The sequence below is a fragment of the Myotis daubentonii genome, chromosome 11 (genome assembly GCF_963259705.1).
Source record: "Myotis daubentonii chromosome 11, mMyoDau2.1, whole genome shotgun sequence".
Classification (NCBI taxonomy): domain Eukaryota; kingdom Metazoa; phylum Chordata; class Mammalia; order Chiroptera; family Vespertilionidae; genus Myotis; species Myotis daubentonii.
Window position 1 is genome coordinate 62,485,165 of NC_081850.1, and position 20,962 is coordinate 62,506,126.

Here is a 20,962-nt window from a genome sequence, read left to right on the forward strand (position 1 = left end):
CCAAACCACATCTGCAGGCACGGGCTCAGGGGCCCCCTCCAGGCTCACAGAAACCTTTTCTAGCTGCTTACTTCCATCGATAACAGCCACGTTTGCCATGTCACTTAAATAATCCCCCGAGCTCCGGTCGGTCGTCCAGCACCAGTCATAGCAGAGGTAGTGCCAGCCCTGACAGAGAACATGCAGCCGGTACGGGGTCACCGGGTCCCACATCAGAGACACAATCTTGCTCTTCCCACAGGCGCTGAAGATCAAACTTTGCTTGAGATACCAGTGGTAGTTCCCCACAGTCCAGAGCTGAACTGCAAGGAGAAATGAAAGGAGGCCTCAGAGGCTGGAGGACAAGACCTCATACCATTTGCTAGAGGAGGATGGGACAAACTTTTCTTTTTCAAATGATCCTTCCTGCTCAGCCTCTCCATTAAAATAATATTAACAATAATTGGCAAAAGGCAATTTTCCATGAAGACAAAATGTCAAGCTCAATAAAGTCAGAAACACATGTTTATTTTTGCCTCTACCTTCAAACTTTTCAATCGTGAGGATGGAAGGCTAAGACAAGACAGTGTTTTAGTCAGTTCTTTTTTTCATAAAGAATTAGAAAGAAGATTAAAAGTATTAAAACACTCAATCCAGAAGTTCTGGACTAGCACCACATGTTCTATTAAGCTTAAGTTGCTTATTACTTTCTCCCAAGTGCTTTGCATGCAACGGGGTGCAAGGCTCTCTGGTATTAACTAGGATTCAGCTGTCTGAGGGAGATTAGCAAGCAATTCTCTTTTCCAACATCTATTAAAAGCAGAGACCTAATCCTGGAGGGTGGGGAAAATGGGGAGATGTTGGTAAAAGGGTACAAACTTTCAGTTACAAGATAAGTAAGTTCCAGGGACCTAATGTACAGCATGGTGACTACAGCTAACAATATAGTAACGTATACTTGAAAGTTGCTAAGAGAGTTATCTTAAATGTTCTCACAATAACAACAATAAAAATGGTAATTATGTGAGGTGAATCTCATTGTGGTAAACTTTTCACAATATATACATGTATCAAATCATACATTGTACATTTTAAACTTACACAGTTATATATCAATTATATCTCAATAAAGCTAAAAAAAAGACCTAATCATGTCAAGTCAAAACCAACTTTTATTCAACAGATGACACAAATAAATGAAGGTCTTGATTATATTAAGAAATTTATTTCCTTTATCTCCCAGCTCACTAATTCTTAATTCAGTGATTACAGCAAATCTAACCTAGTTCTCTCACCTGGCTATCGCAATACATTTCCCTAGCAGTTAGTTGGTAAGCTAAACTTTCTGCCCATGCTGTGATAACAGGAATCATGGCTATTCTTATGTAACACATATCCTGAGCATATCAGGGCCTTGCCTGCCCTTGACACCGTGGTTCTCAGCCCTGGCTGTATGTTAAAAGTTATCTGGAAGCATTTTGCTTTTAAATTAAATATGGATAGTCTTCATTCCGATACAATGAATCCAATAAGATGAGGCCTGGAAAGTGTTTTGCTTTGTTTTCTAAAGGTGCAGCCAGGGTTGCCCAGCCGGGTGTGGCTCAGTGGTTGAGCTCAACCTATGAACCAGGAGGACATGGTTCAATTCCCAGTCAGGGGACATGTCCGGGTTGCAGGCTCGATCCCCAGTAGGGTGCATGCAGGAGGCAGCCAATCAATGATTCTCTCATTGATGTTTCTATCTCTCCCTCTCCCTTTCTCTCTGAAAGCAATAAAAATATATTTAAAAAATAAAAATCAAAAAAAATAAAGGTGCAGCCAGTGTTGAAAACCACTGCGTCAAATGAATGAATGAGTGAATGAAAAAATATTCAGTGCATTATTATTGATAATGAAAAAGTACAAAACTTTAAAAGTCTAACAAAATGGGATTTAATAAACTGCAGCACAAATGAATATTATCCAGTAATTTAAAATAATATAGATGGCTATCTAAAGTGGAAATACGTATGTGGCAGTAGAAAAGTAAGTTACAAAACTGATGCATCATACCTATCTATATACATAACAAAAATGAGATCATGGCTATACTGAAACATATCCATAAAATCTGGAAGATGAGAAAATTTCAATAGTGATTATTAAAGAGACAGAATTATGGATTAACTATTTTCCTTCTCATCTTTATTGTGTAATGTTTTCACCTATTACGTATACACTAAAAAATACCTATTTACACAACTTAAAAGGTATAGAGACAATTCTTATATCTAATCCAATTTCCCTTTCACTTTCACAGTGTAGTATTCCTTTGGTCAGCATGTGACTTCCTGTAGCAAAACCATCTAAGAAATTACTGGTGACCTGAAATGGTCAATTTTATATGTCAACTTGGCTAGGCTATGGTGCCAGGCTGAACACTAGTCTAGATATTGCTGGGAAGGTAGCAAGGTATTCTGTAGATGTGGTTAACATACACAACCAGGTGACTTTTTATCTTTCAATTTTCTAAAGAAATTATTTACTTATTAATTACTGAGTAACACTGGTTAGTAATATTATATATTTTTCAGGTGTACGTTATAATTTGATATCTATATATACTGTAGAGTGCTTCCACCCAAATTCTAGTTTCCACCTGTTACCATAGATTTGATCTCCCTTACCCATTTCGCCCTACTACAATCAGTTGACTTTAAATAAAGCAGATTATCCTCCACAATGAGCAGGTTTCATCCAATGAATAAAAGGCCTTAAAGAGCAAGGGTTTCCTGGAGAAAAAGGAATTCTACCTCAAAAATGTAAAGTAGGATCCTGCCCGTCTGCATACTGCGAGCCTGTCCTATAAATTTCAGATAAGACTCAAACATCAAGTCCTACCTGAATTGCCAGCCTGCTGGCCTGCCCTGATTCTGTTTCTCTAAAGACCCGTGACTGATGCATGACTGAAACCATAAATAATCTAAACCTAATCACTGGCCCATCTCCACCTACCCCTCTCCACCAACTTTTATTCCACTGCAGGACTAAGTAGAAGGGATAAAGGCAACTCCACATCTACTTACAACTATATTTTATGGGGCAAAAGGCTGAAACAGTGCTGTCTTACCATAGGTTTTTAGAGTGGAATTTTCTTCCCTCTGAAGGTCTTCTGACCAAACTGCAAGAACAGTGGAATCTGCATTCCAGAGCAGGTCATTGACCTAGTAGGGAAAACAGACCTGTCATTGTCCTTTAACTATGTATTTACTTCAAAATCTTTATGATACCAGAATTCTCTGCTCTCACAAACCAAACAATCCTCTCCTGGAGCAGAGCCCTAACTATAAATTATTAACCTACAGAGTCATTAAACAAATCTGTGTAGTCTGTTCTCATATGCAGAGGACTCGAGAAAATGCATTATGCCTAAAGATTAAAAGAGATTTAACAACCAAATGCAAGTGACATTTAGTCAATCAGAGACATCTGACTATGGACTAGGGATCAGGGGTGGGCAAACTTTTTGACTCGAGGGCCACAATGGGTTCTTAAACTGGACTCAGAAGAAGGAGCTGCGGCCGTGTTTCCCGACGTTGCCATGTTAACACTGCTGCTGGTGAAGGAGCGGAGGGGAGAGCAAGAGAACCCTCCGCTCTTTCGGCTCCGTGGGCCGGATAGAACAGCCGAACGGGCCGGATCCGGCTCGCGGGCTGTAGTTTGCCCACGGCTGGATTAGATAATACTAAGGGATGATTACTAATTTTGTAATCTATGATAATGTAATTGTGGTTACTTATGGTTATTTAAAGAAAAATGTTTTTAACTGTTAGAAAAAAATATTAAAAGTACATTTCCTACAATTAAAAAAAAAAACCCCTAGGAAATAAAATAAAAATGTGTGTGAATGTGTGTTTGTGTGTGAGGGCCAGAGAGAGGTGGATAAAATAATTTTGCAAAATGTTGGTATCTTACAAATAATAGGTACATGGGAGGTCATCCACCTCTTTTCTCCACTTTTAGTGTCTTTAATTAAAATTACCATTGGGTGTGTATCTGCTCCAACAGAGATCCTAATGGTACACACGCTGCTTAAGGTTTCAATGTTATGAATGAAAGGCATCTTTATTGCTGGAAGAATTGTACTTTTGTCAAAATAAACAATAAAAACTAGCATTTCTATTTCCTGTCTATGTTTTATGTAGGATGGGAAAGAAATACCATTTCTTCTTTAAAAATCTCTAAGAAAAAGAATTTCTCGTTTTTTAAGAAGAAGAAAAAACCCCACAAAAAAACTTAGTTATAAGAAGCCACTATTTCTATTACTCCGTACATGGGAGCTTCTATTTACACACACGCCCATATCCAATATAAACCTTCTCTATAAACCTAAATTTGATTCTGAAACAACTCAGGCACTTACCTTCACCTCATCTTTGAGGAAAGGAAGCATAAACTGTCCATGGAGAAGTCCATTTTTCTCAAAAAACACCACGTCCTGCTGGTTGGGTTTATCTTGTGTGGATGCAATCAAACTGCCCGAGGGCCTTAAAGCAAACGGAGGGTGTTAGAAGGCCCCAAAGTACATGCAGCTGGCTTTAAACGAGATAAAATCAGGAGAAATCATTTTTTTCAGCAAAAACAAAAAGAAGCATCCAAGGAAGTTTCAAATTCCATGTCACTAGGTAAGCAGTCACCCTAGTGAGAGACTATGCCTGTCCAGAGGAAAGAGTGCCTTTTCCTAATTTGCACAAAGCCTCCACTTGCCCCCAAAGCCTCAGATTTAGAAGGCACTTGGGTGACTTTTTAAAAAGCCAATACTTTATTTAAATCATTGCATGTATAATGTCCATAACACCATAACCTATTTCTCCTTCAAGTAGATAACTTCAGCAAATATTCCATGCTCAGGCAGGATTTTTAAAGACTTCTCAAACACCTCATCTCTAGGTTTTAATTCAAATACATTTTTCTCTTTGCTCTATCATCCAACTGCTACTCAAATACTGGTGGGAAATGAGCTATCTAAAACGCACAGACCTCGTGGCTTTGCATATAACAGATGCTACTGAGACAGTGGATGAGACACATCCTCTATCTATATTAAGGGCAGCCACAATCACAAGCAGGCTGTGACCACACAAGGGTGCAGGGCCAAGAGAATCAGGCTGGATCCACCCTGCACGTTCCTTGGCAAACAGAGTCCCGTGGTGTGGGAGACTGTGCACAGAAAGGAAGCCCTCTCCCTAGTCCTCACCAGAGCTCCACTGCCCACAGAGCTGTGCATACAGCGACTTCCCTTCTAAGCACCATTTTCTCTTTTATACAATGGCTTCATGGAGACCCTGCCTATAACCTACAAAACGTATGAGCCTCGGAATTGTGAGATCTGCGAAGAAACTCAGAATCTACTATTCAAATTGAAGTCAGACTTCAGGGAACTAATAAAGAAAAAAACATACAGGCTTACAGCCAAATGAAAAAAAGTAATTCTCTTTTTGTGTTATATAAACACCCACATTCAATAGATACCACCTCTACCCCAGTTCCAAGAATTCTTTTTTTTTTTGTATTCTTTTTTCTTTATTGATTAAGGTATTATATATGTGTCCTTATCTCCCCCCCACCCCCAATGCTTCCCCATCCCCCCATTCAGGGCCTCACCCCCCCAGTGTCTGTGTCCATTGGTTAGGCTTATATGTTTGCATACAAGTCCTTTGGTTGATCTCTTCCCCTTACCCCCACCCCCAGTTCCAAGAATTCTGAGGAAGGAATTAAAAGATTTCTTCTCCCACTCACTTCCAGGCCAGAGCTGGGCCCAGTCCTGCCACAGGCTCACTGGTTGACTGTAAAGCAAACTCACGGTTCCACACTCGGACCTTCCGAGCCCCTATGCAGTAGGTACAGAGGAAACAAAACAACCAACAAACAAACTTAAAGCATTATGATAAGTATTGTCAAGTTGAAACTTTTCAAACACCCCCCTTATTAACAAAAACTGCCATAGTTTTACAAACAAATTAGATTAATCTTGGTAAAAATTTGTGTCCAACACAGAGGAGGCTGGATAAAATAGCCTCAAAGAACTCTTCTAATTCTTAGTTCTAAATTCATTAACATCTAAAGTATATCTTCAATATATATAAAAGCCTAAGAGACCGTTATGATTGAACAACCAGTTGCTATGATACACACTGACCACCAGGGGGCAGGCGCTCAACACAGGAGCTGCCCCCTGGTGGTCAGTGTGCTCCCACAGCCACCCTCCTGTGGCTGGCCAACCTCCCACGGTCCCTCCCCACAATGGCTCTGATCACTGGCCAGGCAGAGGGACCCCACCCATGCACAAATTTGTGCACTGGGCCTCTAGTTATGTAATAAAAGAAAACTTTCACTGAGAAAGAAAAAATTGCCCTGGCCAGTGTGGCTCAGTTGGTTGGGCAACATCCCATGCAACAAAATGTTGCCAGCTGGATTTTCATACACCAAAAGGCTGCCTGTGTTGTGGGCTCAATCCCCAGTGGAGATTGTGTAGCAGGCAGCAGATCGATGTTTCACTCTCACATTGATGTTTCTCTCTCTCTCTCCCTCTCCTTTCCTCTACCTCTAAGAATCAATTTTTAAAAAATCTTTAAAATGCTGAGTAACACCTAAGAAAAAAGAGAATAAACTTTCCTGAATTTAATAAGATAAACTATTTGTTTGTTTGTTTAACGCAATTTATTTCCATACCTGTCTCTGGGCAAACAACACCCACGGCAAAAAACTGTCCATCACCACGCCAGGTGATTTGTGGTCTTTGGTCATCCCAGGGCAAAGCAGACTCAATCTAAAGAGATGAGGAAAGACAAATGTTAGTGGGTGCCTTAAATGGCCCCGAATCAAACAAGCCTCAGGCTATTAAATGTCAATCTTTCATATGATATTAAGCTACCTAGAAAAAACCAGCTCCACAGAAACCTCAGGAACTCTTCTAATGAAAGGATCCTCAGATGCAGAAATCACTAATAGAAAAGAACTTCCAACAAAACAAAATCCTTCTTTGGGCATTAAAAAAAAAAGGCCTTCAAGCAACAGGAAAGTTACCGATCGAGATATTAACACCAATGAGTTGAGGAATCTACCAGGTAACTTCAACAAGAAAATAAATGTTGTTTGTCTAAATATAAACAGAACAGAGAGAGAGTTCTATTTGTTGTGTAAGCTTCACAACAGTGCACAGAAGAGCGGAGCCAGAGGTAATAAAGGCAGCAGCGATGATGAACACAGTCCAGTGCCACCTGCATCTCAATCCTGATGGCCTTCAAGACAGAAACCAACTTTGCGGGGTTGGGGAACACTCCGCCTGAGCAGCCATCATCCATTCCTGTGACAGGTTAAGTCAGAATGGTGCCACCATCTGCACCTCAGGGAATACACTGGCAGCCTAACCAGATTCATTCTAGGCGAAACGAAACCATGGTAGAGAACACAAACTTCCTCAGGTGCAGGGTTAAGAGATGAAATACGATTCACAAAATGCAGCTAGAAATAATGAAAGATGAAAAATGTACCTGGCAGGCAGTACATGAGTCATTTATCCTATAAGGGCAGTTCATGGAAATTTCTACATATAATATACACACAATGCTTTCATTTGCTCAGGCCCCAAATCATCCTCAATTCCACTCTCTCACACCCCACACCTGATCCATTATTAATAAATCTTATAGCTCTACCTTCAAAGTGTATCCAGGATGAAGGAAAATAAGTTTCATCCAAAAGGAAAAATCAGGAAAAAATATCTAATATCTACATGTGTAGAAAAGTATAAAAACAGTTCTTCTGCATATCAAGAAGAGATACACGAAGTGTTTTATTTCTATCTGTGGTTTATTTTTTACACTGAGTATTGGTTATAATTATTCCATACACTGAAAAAATAAAAGGTGAAGCAACTGGCGTTAAAAAAGAAGGATCTTCCTAGGATGACTCATTCCCTGAGGTTTTCTGAACATCGTCAGCTTTACTAAAGCACAAGACATCTGTCCCGTATTAGCCTCTAAGCGTCTTTATCCATCAGATCAACCTTACCATTTGCACCTGAAAGGCCGCTTGCCTGCCTTCTGATCCGTGGAACTGGGTCTCCTTCCTGCCCCATCCAACTGTGATAAACTTGTCTAGAGAACAAATGATTGAGAACATGCAAGACAACCAGTGAGCTAAATGAAATTAAATAAAAGCAGTTTCATTGCTAGTTTCAAGAAGTTGGGGACTGTAATTACTTGGGTGCTCTGAGACCTCTCAATAAATTGACCAGCAGTAAACATTATGAAAAAGTAGGTGGGATTAGCTAGGCCCAGGGCACTTTCCCATGCAAAGGTGTGCTGGTTACTATCTATCTCTACGATTGTCCTCAAAGCTGAACGCCCCAGAGACCCATCCTGGATCCTTCACTCTTCCAGGACCATACCTGCTCCCTGAGCAAGTTCACCTACTCCCAAGATTGTAAAGATTCCTGCATGCCAGTGATTTGGCCCCTTATATTTGCCTACTTCACATAGTGATACCATGTACCCCTGAAACAAACCAAAAACTTAACTCACCACCTACACCTTACAGTCCAGCACTTCCCACCTTCCCTCTCAAATCCTGGCACCTTTATTCCCACCACCTGAGCTTCAGGCTGGAGTCCCATTAAACCAGTGTTCTCAACCTGTGGCTCGCGACCCCTTTGGGGGTCAAACGACCCTTTCACAGGGGTCGCCTAAGACCATCGGAAAACACATATATAATTACATATCGTTTTTGTGATTAATCACTATGCTTTAATTATGTTCAATTTGTAACAATGAAATTGGGGTCACCACAACATGAGGAACTGTATTAAAGGGTTGCGGCATTAGGAAGGTTGAGAACCACTGCATTAAACTTTCTTCTTCACCTACATACCCAAAACCTACAACTGTACTTTCTAAACTGGTATTTTTCAAACCGGCTAGGGCAGGAGAGGAACCATGCACACATATTCCAAAAGAGTTGCTCAGATAATTCCAAACAATGTACTCCCATCCTCGTTGAGAATCAAATTTTTCCTGACTTTATTCCCTCTTTTGGCCCCACCACCCACCTTCTTTATCCCTCACCTACATTCCTATGGCAACCTCTTGCCAGGTCACCCTTCCTCTTCCCTCTGCACCAATCACTCAATCTTGTATCATCAAAACCTTTAATGGCTGATCACCTATAACTCAATGTTCAAATTCCCTTCCTACCAAACGTAATCAAAATCCATCCTGTTTATTTCATTCCACATTCATGTCCTGCCAACCATCGATGCTTAAGTATACACAGTTGTCTGAAAAAGTTATGATGTGTCAAAGGCTTCCGGGAAACACCTTGCCCTGGAATGGGTTTATTCACTTGTTTGGTCCACTTCCCTCCCCTCCCCCCTCATTTACCCAAGACCAACTGCAGTAGCCACAGTAGTCTGTGAAGTCTTCCCTCTCCATTACTCCCTTCCTCCCCTTATGCTACTCTAGTTGTCAGTGAACTAACGGAACTCCTTAAGAGAAAAGCCAAATTCTCTTCAGCACCTAACACTGCTGGGTTCATACCGACTCCAAAATTATTACTGAAGAAATAAATTACTTTTGAATGAATAAATGAGTAGCCATTTTCTAAATGACTTCTCAGAGTTGGTGGAATAAGAAGGCATGAAATTAGACCTCAGCAAAAGTTAAAAATCTTTCCTGTTTTCTCCCCAAAGTTGTACCCCAGAAATGCCCTCCTCATTCTAGCTCAGAAGTGAGGAAACTTTTTTTCTGCCAAGGGCCATTTGGCTATTTATGACATCATTCAAGGGCCATACAGAATTATCAGCTTCACAATTAGCCTGCTATATTTGGTCAAACATTAACTCATCCCTAATGTCTTGGCAGGGCCAGGCCAAATGATTTTGCAGCCTTATATACAGCCTATAGCTGGACGTTCCCCGCCTCTGTCTAGCTCAGTGATGGCGAACCTATGACACGCATGTCAGAGGTGACACGCGAATTCATTTTTTTGGTTGATTTTTCTTTGTTAAATGGCATTTAAATATATACAAAAAATATCAAAAACATAAGTCTTTGTTTTACTATGGTTGCAAATATCAAAAAACTTCTATATGTGACATGGCACCAGAGTTAAGTTAGGGTTTTTCAAAATGCTGACACGCTGAGCTCAAAAGGTTCGCCGTCACTGGTCTAGCTAGTGTAGTCCCTTTCCTGAGCAATAACTATCAAGATGACCCTAAGCATAGATTTCTATTCCCCAGATTATTGACAAAGCTAACTCTCAGACCGGGAGAGGCACTGAAGTATGCCTTTCAGGATCAGAAGTGGGTCAAAGGAACTGGGAGATCAGACACTTAATGAATGGAAGTTCAAACATTATAGTCCTTTGGGTTATGACATGGAGATTAGTGCGCAAGACAATGATCAAACTTGAGTGGAACTCAGATCATAAGACATTTCAAACAAAGCTAAACTCACTTTCACCAAAATCATCCTGGTGGATCTGATGCTCCATGATCGGTTCAAAGTCTTTTGTCATCATAATCAGAGTCTGTTGACCTTGAAGGGGCACAAACAAGAATGATTTCGTTTGCATACAACAAATTTGCCATTCCATAAGTAACAATGGCACTGTAAGCTACAGAGCTGGTGTGAAGGAGTTTATAGACAGAACAAGACAGAATTCATTCTAAATGTCTGACTCTCATTAAAGCAAAGAGCTTTTGACGTGATGCTTATTCTCAGCTATTTATGTTGTAAAGCTAACATAAAAGTCCTCTCTAAATTGTAACACTGGTATAATTGTTTAAAGAAAATTTTTGAAACCTACACAGCTTACCCCTGTGAGATATTAGGAGCCATCCTATATAATAAAAGCCTAATATGCTAAGGGTCCAGTTGTCCATTCAACAAATCAAAGTGTAATACGTTAATGATATGCTAAGGTCGCTCAACCGCTCACTCTGATGTGCACTGACCACCACGGGGCAGACACTCAATGCAGGAGCTGCCCCCGGTGGTCACTGCGCTCCCACAGGGGGAGCACTGCTCGGCCAGAAGCCAGGCTCACGGCTGGCGAGCTCAGCGGCGGTGGCGGGTCTGTGGCAGCGCTAAGGATGTCAGACTAACAGCTTCCAAGGGCTCCCAGACTGCAAGGGGGTGCGGACTTGGCTGAGGGACCCCCTGAAGTGCATGAATTTCATGCACTAGGCCTCTAGTGTTTTATAAAAGTCAGATGAGATCAATAACAAGTTTACCTGTAGCAAGAAGCACCAGCTCTTGATCAGGACTCCAACTCATGACTGCAATACCACTGGCTACACTCCCTACACATTCCAGCTGAGACAGACAGAAAAAAAGTAAGAGAGATTAAAACCCCACTGTCTCAGTGAAAATTTACTATAACCATAATCAAAATAATTAAAAACAAAACACACAACTGTGAATATATTCAATAAACATTTATTCAGTATCAGGTATTGAGAGACTAGGCATGGCACGGGGCACAGGAAGTGGACGTGACTATGGACATGCCATTCCTCCCAGAGTTATCTCACAAAGGAGATGAAAAGATGGCCCTACAGTGGGATCAGAGCTATCATTGAGGTTTCTGGGAATTAAGTGAAGGCTCAGAGCAAGAAAGCACTAGTGGCTCAGGAGTTCAGGAAAGCTTTTCTGGAAAGGTGCCTTGAAGGGTGATAATAGGGCCAGGAAAAAGACATCGGGGGAAATGCAATATTGAGGCACAAAATTTAAAAAAGAGCAGTTAAATAACAGCTGCAAGTAGAGCATAAGGCATACATACACATACACACACACACACACACACACGATGATGGGGGAGGAAAGAGGCTAAAAAGAATTTGGGGAACACATATGAAAGGTTCTATAAGGTACAATAAGAACATGGATTCTATCTTGCATACATTGAAAAGCCACAAATAGGGAGGATTAGCACCATTTAATTAAATGAATGGACAGGAGGAGCTCAGCAATCAGGAAAAATTGCTACAGAAAGTTTTGAAAATAAAAGCATACCTTTTAAATGTGAGAAACACTATTTAAGTTGTACTTGATGTCTTTGATATTTCTTACCATAAACTGAAAGAAGATTTATTACTGCACTAAATGCAATGGTTAAAAGCAAAGGTATCAGATTTAGATTGCCAGGGTTCATATCCCCTCTGAAAACTGTATGACTTTGGCCTAGTTACTTAAGCTCTCTGTGCCTCAATTTCCTCTAGTTCTAAAGAATCGGAAAACACTCTATCTCATAAGATTGTAGTGAATATTAAATGAAATTCTGCTTGAAAAGCACTTGACAAAGTGCCTGGCACATTGTAAACATTGACTAAATGTCTGCTACTACTATCATTATATTATTAGTAATACTATAAGTCTCATTGCACAATCAATGTTAAAGAGATCACAACTCATGTAGTAATCAAAGAACTTTAAAAAGACTTAGACTATTTTAGTGTGAAACTCTTGCTGTTAAAAAGGTAAGGATAGAAATCCAGAAATCAGTCTTTCGCTAGAATAGAGAAAGAGGCTAACGGTTGAAATCTATCTCCTTTGGCAATCATAAATATTTCAAAGAATTTCTAATTGAGAAATATAGGTTACAACTCAGGATCAGATTTTGATAAGAGGTGAACTACACCACACAAAAATGGCCAGGTTGTAATTGTTCTGATTAACAAATGCAGTAGACAAAACTGAGTTTTAGAAGAATCCTGAAAGATAGCTGAAGCCAAACCAACAATTTTTTTGTAAAGAAATATATATTGCAACGACTGTAATTTGTAAAATGCTTAAATAGTACATCGCCTGAATTTTTAAACTTCTACGCAAAGAAAGTCCTATTGGAGGATGCTTGAGACTTCCTCCACAAGGAATATTGCACTTACCTGGAGCGTGCTGAGATTGCACAGTATGACATCTCCAGAAGCCGTGGCCATGCACACAGACTCCTGATCCAGCAAGTCCTGAATACCAACAATGCGGCCACTTCCATCCTCTGGGAGAAAGCCTTCTGCCACTAAAGAAATTTCATTTCTCACCTTCCATCAAAACAAACACATAAGCAAATTAAGCCAATCTACTTATAAGAACAATTCACAAGATTTCCAGAAATAAAATGCTTTTTAATGCTTCTTTTATAATATAAAAGCTTTCAAAAAAATTTTTTTCTAGATAAAAATCCAAACTTTCACTTAAGGACTCTCATAACCCTACTATCTTTAACAAGAAAAATAGTTAATGCAACCTTTTTGATAAGCAAACACAAAATATAAGCAAAAAGCCTGGTCTCTTAAAAAATATCCAATAAAACATAAAGCTAATAACTATGGCTTTCTTTTTCTTTCTTTTTCTGACTATAGTTTTCTAAGATTTCTATCAATGGAGGAAGGGGACTAAGAATGTAATCACCTAAAATACATTAGTAGCAAAATATAATTAAGGAAAGATATTAGAATCAATCCAAATAGCTTTTAAATATATACAGGGGTGGGCAAAAGTAGGTTTACAGTTGAGTACATGAAACAGCTTATTCTTTTTTTATTTTAAAATTTTTATTGTTGAGGGTATTACAGATGTCCCACCATTTTCCACATCCGCCTGGCTCCCACCCTACCCCAGGCCTTCACCATACTATTGTCTGTATCCATTAGCTATACATAACAAGTTCTTTGGTTAATCTCTTCCCACTTCTCCCCCCACTCCTCTCTGAGATCTGCCAGTCTGTTCCATGCTTCCATGTCTCTGGACCTATTTTTGACCAGCTTATTTTGTTCATTAGATTCCACATATAAGTAAAATCATATGATATTTGTCTCTCTCTGATTGGCTTTCACTTTGCATAATAATCTCCAGGTCCCTCCATTCTGTCACAAAGGGTAAAAGATCCTTCTTTTTGTACAGCTGCATAGTATTCCATTGTGTAAATGTACAATGGCTTTTTTACCCATTTATCTACTTATGGGCACTTGGGCTGTTTCCAGATCTTAGCTATTGTAAATAACGCTGCTATGAACATAGAGGTACATATATTGTTTCTGATTGGGATTCTTAGAATATATTCCCAGAAGTGAGATCGCTGGGTCAAACAGCAGTTACACTTTTAATTTTTTGAGGATTCTCCATACTGTTTTCCATAGTGCCTGCAGAAGTTTGCATTTCCACTACAGTTCCCTTTTCCCTACATCCTCACCAGCATTGGTTGATTTTTTTTTTATGGTAGCCATTCTGCCAGGTATGAGATGGTACCTCACTGTCATTTTCATCTCTCTGATGATTAGTGACGTTGAGCATTTTTCCATGTCTCTGGGTCAACTGTATGTCCCTTTTGCAGAAGTGTCTATTCAGGTCTTTTGCCCATTTTTAAAATGTATTGTCTTCCTTTTTTTGTATAAGTTCTTTATGTATTTGGGAAATTAACCCCGTACCAGATGTATCACTGGTAAATATGTTCTCCCTTTTCATTTCGTGATATCTTTGCTGTTCAGAAACCTTTTGGTTTGATATGGTCCAATTTGCTTATTTTTTTTCCCGTTTCTCTTGCTCTACGAGATGTATCGGCAAAAATTCTGCTCCTTGAGATGTCTGAGTTTGATGTCTATTGTTTCTTCTGGGATTTTTATGGTTTTTGCAACTTACATTGAAGTCTGTTATCCTTTTTGGATTCATTCTTATGTATGGTGTAAGTTGATAATCTAGTTTCATTTTTTTTTTGCATGTACCTGTCAAATTTTCCCAATACCATTTATTGAATAGATTGTCTTTACTCCATTGTATGCTCTTGCCTACTTTATCAAGTATTAATTAACCAGCCGAAACCGGTTTGGCTCAGTGGATAGAGCGTCGGCCTGCGGACTGAAAGGTCCCAGGCTCGATTCCGGTCAAGGGCATGTACCTGGGTTGCGGGCACATCCCCAGTAGGAGATGTGCAGGAGGCAGCTGATCGATGTTTCTCTCTCATCGATGTTTCTAACTCTCTATCTCTCTCCCTTCTTCTCTGTAAAAAAATCAATAAAATATATTTAAAAAAAAAAAAAGTATTAATTAACCATATTGGCTTGGGCTAATTTCTGGGGTCTCTGCTCTGTTCTACTGCTCTATATGTCTATTCTTGTGCCAGTACCAGGCTGCTTTTATTGCATTGGCTTTGTAGTATAGTTTGATATCTGGTATTGTGATCCCTCCAACTTTGTTCTTCTTTCTTAAGTTTGTTGTGGCTCTTGGAGGTCTTTTTTGGTTCTGTATAAATTTCTGGAATATTTGTCCTAGATCTGTGAAATAAGCAGAAGGTATTTTAATGGGGATTACATTGAATCTACAGATTGCTTTGGGTAGTATGGGCATTTTAATGATCAATTCTTCCAATCCATGAACAAGGTATATGTTTCTACCGTTTGTATTTTCCTGTTTTTGATTTTCAATTATCTATAGCTTACTGAGTACAGGATTTTTACCTTTTTGGTTAAATTTTTTCCTAGGTTTCTTATTTTTTTCATTGTAATAGTAAATGGGATTTTTTTTTTTTTTTTTTTTTTTTTTTTTTTTTTTAGTTTCTCTTCTGGAGAGTTCTTTATTGGTGTATAAAAATGCTATCGATTTTTGGATGTTAATTTTGTTACTTTGCAGAAATAAATGTAGTTTTTGGTAAAAATCTTTAGGGTTTTCTATGTACAATATCATGTCATTTGTGAATAAGTTTTACTTGACCTCTTTCAATTTGGATGCTTTTTATTTTTTCTTATTATCTTATTGCTATAACTAAGACTTCCAGTACTATGTTGAAAAAGAGCGCTGAAAGTGGACAGACAACCCTGTCTTGTTCCTATTTTTAGGGGAAACGTATTTTAGTTTTTGCCCATTGCATATGATGTTGGCTGTATGTTTGTCAGATATGGCCTTTATTATGTTGATATTTTGAGGTATGCTCCTTCTATTCTCATTTTGCAGAGTGTTTAATAAAAAATGGGTGCTGGATTTTGTCGAATCCATTCTCTGAGTCTATCGATATGACCATGTGATTTTTATCCTCCATCGTGTTTATGTGACATAACACATTTGAGATGTGAATAATGTACATGCCTTGCATCCCCAGAATGAATCCCACTTGATCATGGTGTACAATCTTTTCAATGTATTGCGAAATCTGGTTTGCTAATATTTTGTTTAGGATTTTAGCATCTATGTTCATCAGAGATATTAGACTCTAATTTTCTTTCTTTGTAGTGTCTCTATCTGGTTTTGGAATTAGGATAATGCTGGCCTTATAAAAGCTTAGAAGCCTTCCTCCACTTGAATTTTTTTTATTTTTATTTTTTTTTAGTTTCCATTATTGTTAATCATGCTTTAGTAATAATCAAATTATGCTGGGGTCCAACCCCAGCAGGTCCAGGGGTCCCCAAAGGTGTGGATGGAGTCAGCGAAGAGGGAAAGACTCAGAGGCAACGTTCAGTTGATCAGCATGGTTGGGTTCTCTAGCCAAGTTCTGGTCAGGATCTCCAGCCAGGTTCTGTGTCCATGTTCTCTTGCTAGCTTCTCCAGCCAGGTTCTGTCCAGGTTCTCCAGCCAGGTTCAGTCACCAGGTTCTAGTCAGGTTCTCTTGCCATGTTCTATCCAGGTTCTGTAGCCAGGTTCTGTCTCTAGGTTCTTCAGCCAGGTTCTCCCGCTAGGTTCTGTGGCCAGTTTCTGTCCAGGATCTTTTGCTATGTTCCCTCGCTAGGTTCTGTCTCTAGGTTCTGTGGCTAGTTTCTGTCCAGGATCTTTTGCCATGTTCTCTCCAGCGAAGTTCTTCTGTCTCTAGGTTCTGTGTAGGTTCTGTGTCTAGGTTCTGTCAATTTTTTAGAATAGTTTGAGGATGATAGGTGTTAGTTCTTTTTTGAATGTTTAGTTAAACTCCCTATGAAGCCATCCAGGCCAGGTCTTTTGTTTGCTGAGAGGTTGTTTTTTTTAATTGCTGCTTCAATTTCATTAATTGTTACCAGCCTATTCAGGGTTTTCTGATTCCTCCTGATTGAGTTTTAGAATACTGTATGTTTCCAGGAATTTGTCAATTTCACTGAGGCTGTCTGTTGGAATATAGGTGTTCATAGTATTTTCTTTCAATCCTTTGTATTTCTGTGGTGTCAGCTGTTACTTCATCTCTTTCATTGCTGATTTTATTTATTTGGGCCATCACTTCTTTGTTTTTTGATGAATCTGGCTAAGGTGTTTATCTTTTTTATCTTTTTGATAATCTTATCTTTTTGAAGAACCAGCTCTTGGTTTCATTGATCTTTTATATTGTATATTTATCCTCCATGTAACTTATTTCCACTCTGATCTTTATTATTCCTTTCCCTCTCCTTCCTCTGGGCTTTTCTTATTGTTCTAAGTTGTAGGGTTAGATTGTTTATTTGAGCTTTTTCTTGCTTCTTGAGGTGAGCCAGTAATGCTATGAACTTCCCTCTCAGGAATGCTTCCACTGTGTCTCTAGATTTTGTTCATTTTCATTTGTTTCCAGGATGTTTTTTAATTCTTCCTTGATCACATTGGTAACCCATTTATTATTTAATAACATACTCCTTAGCCTTCATGTATTTGAATGTTTTGGGGTGTTTTTATTGTAGTTGATTTCTAGCCTCATGCCATCATGATCTCAGAAGATGCTTGACAAGATTTCAATTTTCTCGAATGTGTCCAGACTTGTTTAGTGTCCTAACATGTGGCCTATCTCTGACAATGTTCCATGTACACTTGAGATGAATGTATATTCTGCAGCTCTGGGGTGAAATGTTCTGTAAATACCAATTAACTCGATCTGATCTAGTGCATTACTTAGGGTCATTGTTTCCAGGTTGATTTTTTCGTCTGTAAGATCTATCCAGTGATGTCAATGGGGTGTTAAAGTCCCCTACTATGACTGTATTGTTGTCTATCTCTCCTTTACAGTCTCCAGTAGTTTTAAAAATATATTTAGGTGCTCCTATATTGGGTGCCTATGTTTAACAGGGTTATATCCTTTTGTTGGAATGATCCATCTAGCCTAATATAGTGACCTTCTTTGTCTCTTATGGCCTTTGTTTTAAAAAACAATATTTTTTATTGATTTCAGAGAAAGGGAGAGAGGGATAGAAACATCAATGAGAGTCATTGATTGGCTGCCTCCTGCACACACCCCACTGGGGATTGAGCCCATCAGCCGGGCATGTGCCCTTGACCAGAATTGAACCCGGGACCCTTTAGCCACAGGCCAACACTCTATCCACTGAGTCAAACTGGCTAGTGCAACATTTAACATTTAATTATGATGTGTCTTGGTGTGGGTCTCTTTGGGTTCCTCTTGACTGGGGCTCTGTGCTTCCTGAACTTGTGTAACTTTTCCCTTCACCAGGTTAGCAAAGTTTTCTGTCATTATTTCTTCAAGCAGGTTCTCTATCCCTTGCTCACTTTCTTATCCCTCAGGTACCCCAACAATGCAGATGTTGTTGTTTCACGTTGTCCCAAAGTTCCCTTAACCTCTCCTCATGCTTTTTAAATGTTTTTTGCCTTTTGTTTCTCTGAGTGTCTTTCCACTTCGTCTTCCAAATTGCTGATTCAATACTCCGCTTCATCAATCCTGCTTTTAATTCCTCCCAGTGTATTATTGATATCAAATACAGTATGCTTCATTTCCAATTGGTTCTTATTCATTGTTTCTATAGTCTTTTTCGTGCTGACATAGTTTCCACTAAGTTCCTTGTAGTTTTCACTAAGTTTCTTGGGCATCTTTATAACTATTACTCTGAACTCTATGTCTGGTAAATTGCTTACCTCCATCTCTTTTAGATCTTTTACTGGAGATTCCTCCTTTTCTTTCATTTAGGGGTTCTTTGTCTTCCCCTTTAAGTTGTATCTTTGAGTTTGTTTTTATGTATTAAAATACCTGCTATGACTCTAGTCTTAGCAGGGGTGGTCTTTTGTAGTAAATGTCCTGTTGGACCCAGTGATGCAGACTCCCTGAACTACTGAGCTGCATGCTCTAGTAGTGACCCTTTTGTGATTTGGGCTCTTCTGTTGTAATTGGGTCTTGACCGTTGTTTTCCCATTCATGGGTGAGATTCCTCTCAGGTCGGATAACTGTGAAGCTCAAGCCTGACCATGCCATGCAGGTGCTGACAGAACAGAACAAAACAAAACAAAACGTACAAAAGAACCCTACAACAACAGCAAAAACAACCCCAAAGAAAAGAGAATTAGGAAAGAGAAAAGACAACACAACAAGAATAAACAAAAAAGATAATACTACTAATAATAATAAAATAAAAATTAAGCAATAATAGAAAAGGGAAAGAAAAAAGGGGGAAATATTCATGCAAGATAGACAGCCACTGATGCTCCCTGAAACTGATGCCTCCTGAGCTGTATCGCAAGGGGCGGGGTAATTGCCTTTTCCCAGGCTTTTGGTATAGGGAGGGGCTTGTGCGTCTCAGGAGAAATACTGCTGTAATATGGGAGAATGGGAGGGACAGCACAGTTATCCCGGCAGCCGTCCTCCCTGCCATGCTCCCCAACCGCTCCTACCCCCGTCTCTCCTCGGGCAACTCCACTATGCACCTCCCACTCCAACAAAACTTGGGTGAGAGACTGGGCTCGGAATTCCTGAGCTCTGGCTCCCTGGCTGATAGAAGCCAGGCGCTGGTTGCTACGTGGGTGGCTACTGCCAAGCTGCTCAGCGCTCTGTTAGAAGCACCTAACACTATGCACCTCCGGTTGCTGTGTGGGCAGCTACTGCCCAGTGGCTCAACTCTCTGGCTGTCCTAGCCTGTCTCCCAGGGAACCCTCCTCACCCTTGGCCCATGGCTCCTGACAGTTCAGCCAAAGGCCTCTCTCCACCCTGCCCTTCCTACAAGTATAGAGGTGGTTTCTGGCCTTCCTTGTTTAAAAGTCTCTTCCCTCTGTCTAAAGCAGGTATTTCAGGGTGAATATTTCCCACTGTAGTTCTAATTCTAGTTAGATTCTGGGAGGAGGTAGGGAGGTAAGAGAAAGATCCTCCTATTCCTCCACCATCTTTCTTCCGTCCAGAGTTTATTCTTGTATTATTATTTATTAATTGCATTATTTTCCATATAAACAATCATTAACCTACTTTTGACCCACCATATATAAAATATATATGTATATATATACATATATGTACACACACACACACACACACACACACGCTCAAGATCCTGGAGTGAACATTCTGATTTAATTGGTATGAGATGGAGGCTGAAACAGTTTTAAAATGGCAATTTTCAATTGCATCCCTAGTTGAGAACCACTGTTACAAAAAGTACAAGGTAGAAAGGGTAAAAAGTAGGGTACCCACATAAAATATGAGGTCAGAGTTTTGACAACTCATATTTAAAATAGTAGCAAAGTTAAAGGTAGGTTACAATTTAAATTACACCTAAATGACATCACTGTAAAACAAAGGAAGTTCTCATTTAGGAATATAAAAATTCAGTATGATTTAAAGACTATCTGGGGAAGCAAGTTTGGAAAAAAACAAGTCAGCGGTCATGCCAAATGCTTGCATTCTCAATCAATAACTCACTTCTCTTGTGACAGGGTCCACTTCTATCAATCCATGTTCTGAGCCAATGAGCACTGTGCTCCGCTCAGTTCGGAAAGAGAAGCACTGAGGTGTCCCTGGAGCCTGAATATCCCTGAACTCCAGGGTCCGAAGTAACTTCAGATTTCTCATGGTGAAGCTATTCCTGAAAGAAAAGTACAAATATCCCTTGATAAAACACTCACTTCTAAGACAAAAAAAGATTTAACATCAGTTATTCCTCAGTAAATTCCTCAGTAAACAAAATGAATGGGAAAACATTTTATTTTTGAATATAAGGATAACTTTATAATCCAATAGATTTATAAAATCATGTGAAATCCATATAAATATTTGAAGAAAATCTGGAATGAAATTACTTTAATATCACTAGGTA

The 20,962-nt window shown here is 39.4% G+C and overlaps 1 protein-coding gene across 1 annotated transcript in view; it reads right to left on the minus strand.

The window, feature by feature from the left end:
* Positions 1 to 20,962, minus strand: part of ELP1 (elongator acetyltransferase complex subunit 1) — a 60,605-nt gene that overhangs the window by 36,325 nt on the left and 3,318 nt on the right. Inside the window, exons 2-11 of the mRNA XM_059657585.1 lie at positions 20,569 to 20,731; positions 12,905 to 13,057; positions 11,252 to 11,333; positions 10,473 to 10,553; positions 8,032 to 8,117; positions 6,691 to 6,787; positions 5,758 to 5,848; positions 4,382 to 4,505; positions 3,089 to 3,182; positions 72 to 302 (exon numbers count right to left, since the gene is read on the minus strand). Coding sequence (XP_059513568.1) covers positions 72 to 302; positions 3,089 to 3,182; positions 4,382 to 4,505; positions 5,758 to 5,848; positions 6,691 to 6,787; positions 8,032 to 8,117; positions 10,473 to 10,553; positions 11,252 to 11,333; positions 12,905 to 13,057; positions 20,569 to 20,718 — 1,189 coding nt within the window. The 5' untranslated portion in view covers positions 20,719 to 20,731. The remainder of the gene's footprint in view (positions 1 to 71; positions 303 to 3,088; positions 3,183 to 4,381; positions 4,506 to 5,757; positions 5,849 to 6,690; positions 6,788 to 8,031; positions 8,118 to 10,472; positions 10,554 to 11,251; positions 11,334 to 12,904; positions 13,058 to 20,568; positions 20,732 to 20,962) is intronic.